At 50.6% G+C, this 7,726-nt stretch overlaps 1 protein-coding gene across 1 annotated transcript; it reads right to left on the bottom strand.

Moving 5' to 3' along the window:
• Window positions 1–235: 235 nt before the first annotated feature.
• Window positions 236–3,996, bottom strand: HINT1 (histidine triad nucleotide binding protein 1). Its single transcript, XM_004586378.3, has 3 exons — window positions 3,815–3,996; window positions 2,239–2,343; window positions 236–543 (listed from the first exon to the last, which is right to left on the bottom strand). Exons 1-3 carry the CDS (start codon window positions 3,923–3,925, stop codon window positions 379–381), a joined length of 381 nt encoding a protein of 126 aa, XP_004586435.1. The 5' UTR covers window positions 3,926–3,996; the 3' UTR covers window positions 236–378.
• Between the last annotated feature and the right edge of the window lie 3,730 nt (window positions 3,997–7,726).

Genomic DNA, 7,726 nt, shown 5'->3' with positions numbered 1-7,726 from the left:
TGGACTAACATTTTAAAATGAAAGGATACTCCAGTCATAGCACTAAACAGATGAACTATTGCCACTTGTCCCCAAAGACCAGCGACGCCATTATCATTGTACAAATGCCATCTTCATGTGTTGAGTCTCCCTTGGGAAAAGGTTAATGAAAAACCTCCAGAGCTATGAACCCAACTCCCAACATTTCAACACATTTCTTAAAAACAAACAAACAAACAAAAAAAGACAGACTATGCCCATGCAACAATGTCTTTTATTATGTATTTTCTCAAAGTATATTTTCAATTTCTATACATAGGCAACAGTCTGCTGTTTGACATATTGGAACTGCAAGCTTGATCCCTGCCTAGGCGAAGGGACAGTTGTCCCTAACGTGGCTTAGCCAGGAGGCCAGTTCATCTGTCGACCCCCAAGGACGTGCAGGTGGACGTGATAGACAGACTGGCCGCCGTCCGCACCCTCGTTCACCACCATGCGGTAACCCTTCTTCAGGCCCAGCTCAGCGGCACATTTCTTGCCAACAATCATTAAATGTCCGAGAAGCTGGAAAAGGAAAACAAAAAGTGTGTTAAGGAAGTGCGGAGAATTTTAGGCATCGTCCAATGATTCATCCCCAAGTGGCCGCAGCTGAGCCCATCCGAAGCCAGGAGCCAGGAGCCTCCTCCGGGTCTCCCACGCGGGTGCAGAGTCCCAAGACCTTGGGCCGTCCTCGACTGCTTTCCCAGGCCACAAGCAGGGAGCTGGACGGGAAGTGGAGCTGCTGGGATTAGAACCAGTGCCCACGTGGGATCCCAGTGCGTTCAGAGCAAGGACTTCAGCCACTACGCTACTGCACTGGGCTCCAGTTTGCAGACTTAAAAACACTCTGATCATCTCTAACATTCAGAGCACTACTACTTTAAAGCAAATAACTTTTCCTTATTCAAGCTTTTCCTTACTGATTATACTGGATTATGGAACTACTTTGAGTCTTAAAAAACCAGGAAGCTTTGCTTCTTTTTTCTATTCAATCTTAAAGTACATGTTAATAACATATATTTCATTTGAATAGATTAATTCCTAATGAAAATCAGGATTCTCAGAAAGCGGAGTTTAAAACAATAAATATGCAGTGGGCTTTTTGTCTTGAGAGCTAAGCCTTCAGCAGACTGTCCAAACCAACAAGGGAGGGCTTGCATCGGACTGCCATCTCGGACTCCTGATGCAGCCCCTGCCACCCATACACGAGCCCTGGATCTCAGCTCTGGCTCCCTGCCAGGCTACTGTGGGCATCTGGGGAGTGAGCCAGTACATGGGTGTTCTCTGCTGCTCAAATAACTTTTCTTAAAAAAAAAAAAATGGGGGAAGGACTCCCCCCACTGGCATGATAGCCTAGTGACTCAAGTCTTTGCCTCGCACATGCCAGAGACGACAGAACCTATCAAATCTTTCAATGTGATATTACTGTCTTACTGAGCTTACTGAAGCTGTGTGACCTTTTCGTGACCAGAGTTTCAATTACAATTAATTACAAGTCTAGTATAATATGATCTAATCCTGTCCAACGGGGGGAGATATGAAAGCATACCTGACCACACATGCACACTTTCAGGTCTGCGTGAGCAAGTTACAACTTTATGTTGCAGGTTTCCCTGTTCCTTCCTCCGTTACGTAATCAGTTCTTACTAGCCCTAGCAGTATCTCCAACAGTCAATAATAATCTCTCCAGTAAACTCTGTAGGCTTTTGGGCACAGGGCCTCTATCAAAACTGTGCTTTTCTAATGCAAAAAAAAAAAAAAAATAGCCCTGGATGAAAGTTCAACAAACAGAACAAAACAGCTGTGTTCCAGTAAAAGTTTAGCTACAAAGAGGCAGCTGGTCAGATCTGGCACAGGCCACAGCTGGCCGATGTCTGCTTTCTCCTGCTGCGGCACACGAAGCGGCAGTCACACACACTGGTCTACATCTCCTGCGGAAGACACGCTTTCCTGCCCGTGGGGCTTCATGAACCTGTCAGTGATCTTCAGAATTTGTCTCCAACATTCTTGTACAAACCATCCTTCGCAACTCCAGAATTACAGCACTTTCATATTTTCTATTGATTTATTGCTGATTGAATCATACATACACCAGTTCCTGGTGTGCAAACATTGCAGTCTGTTTTTCCTTGGTAACTATGCCCTCAGGGAAGAGAGTGTGGCTTCACTTTAAGGACACACTTTTATCTCCAATTTAAAGAGCAAGGAACTAATACTCACGCTCTCATCATCATCCTCGGCTGCAGAAATCTGGGATATATGTTTCTTGGGGATCACCAGGAAGTGGGTTGGTGCTTGAGGGGAAATATCATGGAAAGCTAGACACTAGGAAAAAAAAAAGAAACAAAAATCAAAGTCTTAGCAGATCCACACTTATTTCAGCAAGTACTTATCGGGCACCAAGTCCATGCCGATGCTAAGAAATGCCACGTTCCCAAGTTCTTCTCACGGATCGCCGAGTTTCTTGGGCACACTGACGTTCAACAAATAAAGGTGTGATAACCAAAGGTCACACATATTGGGAAAGAAAAGCAAAGGGTGAAATGATTACCACTGGAAAAACCTGATTTAGAGTGCATGGGGAAGGACAACCTCCCTAAGGCAGTGGCACTTACACTCAGAGCCCCAGGGGGAGAAGACCCCATTCAAGAAACAAGCCCGTTCTCTTTTGTGGAAGTGGGCCTGCGAGCAGCATTTAGGCCGCAGCGGATTTACACCCATGCTTCCCGGCCTCCATGTTTGTGTGTCTGCAGAAATCTCACGGGGCACTCCCTACAAAATGCTGCATCATCCAGAAGGCTTCATGCTGCGCTTCAGGCGTCAGTATTGCTCTTTTAAAAGCAATAGCATTTTTTGTTAGTTTGTTTTGGAACAGGGCTTCTGAAACACGCTCCCCCCCACACACACACACACCCGAACAAGTCACAGAAGAAGGTATTTACCCAAATTTCACCTTCAGAGAAGCAAATTCAACCTTAGGTAACGCTGTGAGTCTAAGTAGCGCCAAATCAATGTTTTCTTTATTTCTGAAATATGTTTACCAAAACTTTGCCTACCAAACCCACTAAATACTGGCAATTTGCACCTCAGTAGGGATTCCACCTCTCACGGAATCAAAACAACAAAAACCCCTCCATTTTTAGCTCCTAGAGGTCCAACAGAAAAGGAGTTTTGCGACCGTTTCTAAGTGCGGAAATCTCTGGTAGGGGATGTGAAAAGGGCGCGGGGCTGGGGCGTGGTCTGCCGGCCCACGCGCGCACCGGCCCCTCCGAGGAAGCCCGTGGGCCGCCAGCCACCGCGCCCCGCGGAGCTGCGCCCCGGAACGGCCCAGGGCGGGCGGGCGGGCAGGCCGGCCGTGCGCGGGAGATCGCGGAGATTGGGCCCGAGTCAGCGGGCGATCGGGTTTCTCCCTGTCGGGCAGAGCGCCGGCCAGATTGCCAGATTCCCGAGTCCGGCCAGGTCCCCCGGCAGCCCGGAGGCGCCCGGCGCGCACGCCGAGGTGAGCGGCCGCGGCCCCCCACGCGCGCCCGGGCCCCGCCAGGCGGCACTGCGGACGCCCGCGGAGGCCTGGCCCGCGCCCGCCGCTGATAACGCGTAACCGGAGCGCCGGCACGCGCCGGCAGGCCGCCTCCGAGTGCCCGCTGGCGGGGGGCCCGGCCAGGGCGGCCCGGTGCCCCTCGGGCCCTGCCTGAGCCTCCCGGGGGGAACCGGGGTGTCCTCGGGGCCGCTGACCGCCCCGCCTCCGCGCCTCAGCCCACCGGCCAGGTCCGTCCCCCCGCTCCAACCCACCCCCTACCCGGTCATCTTCAAAAATGATTTTGGCTGGAATTTCCTTGCGGATGATCTTCCCGAAGATGGTGTCGCCGCCAGGCCGGGCGACCTGAGCCTTGGCGATCTCATCTGCCATGCTGGCCTCCCTGGCCCGCGCGCCGGCCGCGGGAGCAGCGGGACAGGCGGGAGGAAGGCGTGGAGCCGGCAGAGGGCGGGCGCGCGGACAAGCCTGCGCACGGACCGCGCCCGGGCTGTGCGCCTGCGCACCGCGGCCGCGCGGGAGGCGCCCCCGAGGGCGCAGGTTCCTGGGAGACAGACCTAGGGCCCCCCAGTCCTTTTTTTTTTTTTTTCCCTTGGTTCTCTTCTCATGTCTCATGAACTGGAGTCACTGATGCCTGTGAACATGGGTGGAAACAACTGTTTGCGGACGGAGAACCCGGCTTCACTCCACAGCTGCTCGGGGTCTTCGCTAGCATCAACAGCAGATTTTTTTTGTCTCTCTAGCAGTGGTTCTTAACCTTGAAGTGATATTCAAATTACTTGGGGGAGCTTTTCAAAACTCCCAGTTGCTTCAAAATCTCTGGGGATGCGACTGTTCCGGCATCAGTAGTTTACAAACCTACTTAAGCTGTTGTACAAAGTAGTTTTCCGAACCGTTATCATAAGGTGAGGGGTCGGTCCCCCATTAAGGGAACAAAACCTTCCAAAGTCCTACATTTTAAAAAGAGTTTGCTCTGTATTGTTTACTGTTCTCATTTCCTTTTTAAGGTACCCCCCCTCCTTTTTTATTTATTTATTTTTTTATCTCAAAGGCAGAGTGAAGGAGAGACAGATCTGTCACGGGCTAGTTCACTCATCATACTGGGAACAGCCATGGATAGGCCAGGCAGAAGCCAGGAGCCACGAACTCCACCCCAGGTCTTGAGCCATCCATCAGCAGCTACTTTCCCCGTGGCACTAGCAGGGAGCTGGATCTGAAGAGGAGCAGGCAGTTCACCACCATCCCAGCTCATCACTTGGCAGCTCTGAGCCCATTTCCCAGCTGTCCACTCACCAGAGACAGAGAAGGATGCAGTTACTGCTGGCCCTGGAACCATGCTTTGAGTGCCGCTGATGGAAGGGGGAATGCCTTTGTTTGCAGGGAAAATAAAAGCACTGAGGGATTTAAGAGTTTGGAGACTTTAAGTCTGCCACTTGCTTTCCAGCCGTCCGGAGAGCGATAGATTGCATGTGCAGACAAGCAGAGAGTGAGTGAAATGGGTAACTCAATTGTAATAAAATGTTAGCGTTTGGGGAATTTGACTGAAAATGATTTGCTCATACTATGTATTATCCTTTTGCTGCTTTTGCTTTTTCCCCCTTGTGTTTTAATTTTATCCTACATGTCCATAGGCTGTGGGATTTCCCTTACCCCCTCATTGTTGCTTTTCTGTATGTCTGAAATGGATGAGATAAAAGATCAAGCCATACAGTGAGCCTGCATTCCACACGGCATGGCGCTGGTGCCGGAGGTCAGCTTCCTGCTCAGCGGAGCGCAGGAGGCAGTGGGGCTGGCTCCAGCAGTTGGATTTCTGCAGCTGCTGCAGGAGATCTGAGTTGTGTCCCCAAATACTAGCTTTGGTCCACCTCTGCCCTGGCCACTGTGGGCATTGGACAGTGAACCAGCCAGTCAAAGATTGCTGCGTTCATATCTGTCTCTGTGTGTTTATCTTGTTTATATTTCTGCCTCTCAAAAAAAATGTTTAAAGGAAAACCTGCTTTCTTGTTTTTAAGATTTATTTTATGTTTCATTGCAAAGTGAGAGAAGGAGAGACAAAGATCTTCCATCCTGCTGGTTCACTCCCCAAGTGGCTGCAATGGCCAGATGTGAGCCCATCTAAAGCCAGGCGCCAGGAACGTCCTCTGTGTCTCCCACGTGCAGAGTCAGAAGCCAGGAGCTTCTTCCTAATCTCCCACACGGGTGCAGGGTCCCAAGGCTTTAGGTTGTCCTCCACTACTTTTCTAGGCCACAAGCAGGGAGCTGGATGGGAAGTAAAGCAGCTGGGACACGAAGTGGTATCCATATGGGATCCTGGTGCATGCCAGGTGAGGACACTAGGCTTCTGCGCCAGCCCCGCGACTCCCTAGAATCTGCTTTTTTTATAGTGAATTTTTTCATCCACTTGAAAGGCAGAGTACTACAGAGAGAGATCACCAGTGTGTTGGCCCATGCTACACCCAGGTATCCCACATGAATGCAGGGGTCCAAGCAGCTGACCCATCATCTGCTGCCTCCCTGGAACATGAGCAGGAAACTGGAAAGTAGCTTTCTTTTTTTTTAAGATTTTTTTTTTTTTTATTGGAAAATCAGATATACAGAGAGGAGAGACAGAGAGGAAGATTTTCCATCTGATGATTCATTCCCCAAATGGCCGCAACAGCCAGAGCTGAGCCCATCTAAACCCAGGAGCCAGGAACGTCCTCTGTGTCTCCCACGTGCAGAGTCCCAAGGCTTTGGGCCGTCCTCAACTCTTTCCCAGGTCACAAACAGGGAGCTGGATATGAAGCGGGACCACTGGGACATGAACCAGCGCCCATATTGGATCCTGGCACGTCCAAGGCAAGGACTTTAGCCATTAGGCTTATTGTGCTGGGCCCCTGGAAATATAGCTTTTAAAAATTTTAAAAATTAGCTTTTTAAAAGATTGGGTAAAGGTGTGATGGTTTCAATAATAAATAATATGGTGAAGTCCCACTCACTCCATAGGCTGTGTTATTTATGGAGGACTCCCTGCCAGGTGTTTGTCTTGGACTTCCCTCTTCCCCTAATTCCATAATGGTCTTTCATGGACATTATGAGAAGCATTTCAACATCCCATCTTGGACTCTGCACCACTTCCTGCTTCCTCTTTCCCACAGCTCGCAAAATGTGTGCCACTCCAGTTATCTACCAATGAGATGTGACCTCATGACTTACCTGAGAACTTCACTGCTTCCACCCCTCTCAGCGCACCTCTCACCCTTGCCCACAGGTCCTCAACTACTGTCTCCTACCTGGGAAGGCATGCTGGACTGGCCTCCACAGTCACCTGACCTCACTCTCCAGGCAGGGCCCTGATGGACGCAGCTTAAGCAGTTGTCATCCCTGAGTCTGTGCTGGAGGCCAGTCGCCTTCCCGTGCTGCCATCTGGCAGGAGAGGGGATTCCTTAGCACCAAAGAAATGCCCGTCCCCAGTGCCTCACTCATTAACGAACTCCTCCAAGCTCTTTTCTTCCCCACTCAGGTGGCCAACATGCCTCCCTTGCCTCCAATCCTAATAGTTTCTCCTCTACCTTCCATTAACTAAACAGACTTAATAATTTGCACAATTTGAGCAGCAACTCCAGTCTCGATATCTGGGGATCCCCACTCATGTCATGGTTTCTTGCAATACTCACTCCACTAGTGACTGTAGGTCTCTTTCTGTGCCCCTTGTTTCCTAAGGTTCGTTCAGGAGAAAATCCCCATAGCCTCATGGATCACCTTCAACCAAATGCTGTACCTCCCCTACACTCCAGTGCCCACAGAGCTTCCAGGCCTCGACTAGGAACAAAGCCCTTCTTCAGCAGGAAGTAGCTAGATCTATCACCCTCTTTCCTATTACCAATAGGAGGGAATGATGGTTGCTGTGGTTACTGGAGCTTGCGTTGAGCCTGGCATGTCACTCTGACTCTGAAAGGACAGCAGAAATTTGGCATTCCCCGTGGCAGCAGATCCCCTGCTGCACCAGTGACAGACGCCAGCCGACGTCCAACACCAAATAAGGACTGAAGCCACCCCACTTCAGCTTCCAGGTCAGGAGGGGTTTAGCCCCCTGCATGTTTCTTTCCTTGCCTTTCTGCTCCTTCTCAGCCCCTTCTTCACGTCTGTCTGTGCGCTGCAAGGGAGCAAGGCCTGTGAGCAGGGTTTCTTTGAAGA

Source organism: Ochotona princeps, chromosome 19 (assembly GCF_030435755.1).
Source record: "Ochotona princeps isolate mOchPri1 chromosome 19, mOchPri1.hap1, whole genome shotgun sequence".
In the NCBI taxonomy this organism is placed as follows: Eukaryota; Metazoa; Chordata; class Mammalia; order Lagomorpha; family Ochotonidae; genus Ochotona; species Ochotona princeps.
Note: the sequence above shows the minus strand (reverse complement) of the source record. Positions and strands in the feature narration are given on the sequence as shown.

What these genes read in the sequence shown, in the direction of transcription:
- HINT1 (XM_004586378.3), bottom strand. Translation starts at nt 3,925, where the DNA reads ATGGCAGATGAGATCGCCAAGGCTCAGGTCGCCCGGCCTGGCGGCGAC. An exon ending in TCATTTTTGAAGATGACCGG is followed by an intron (nt 2,344 to 3,814) that starts GTAGGGGGTGGG and finishes TTTTTTTCCTAG; the next exon opens with TGTCTAGCTTTCCATGATAT. An exon ending in CCGAGGATGATGATGAGAGC is followed by an intron (nt 544 to 2,238) that starts GTGAGTATTAGT and finishes TTCCTTTTCCAG; the next exon opens with CTTCTCGGACATTTAATGAT.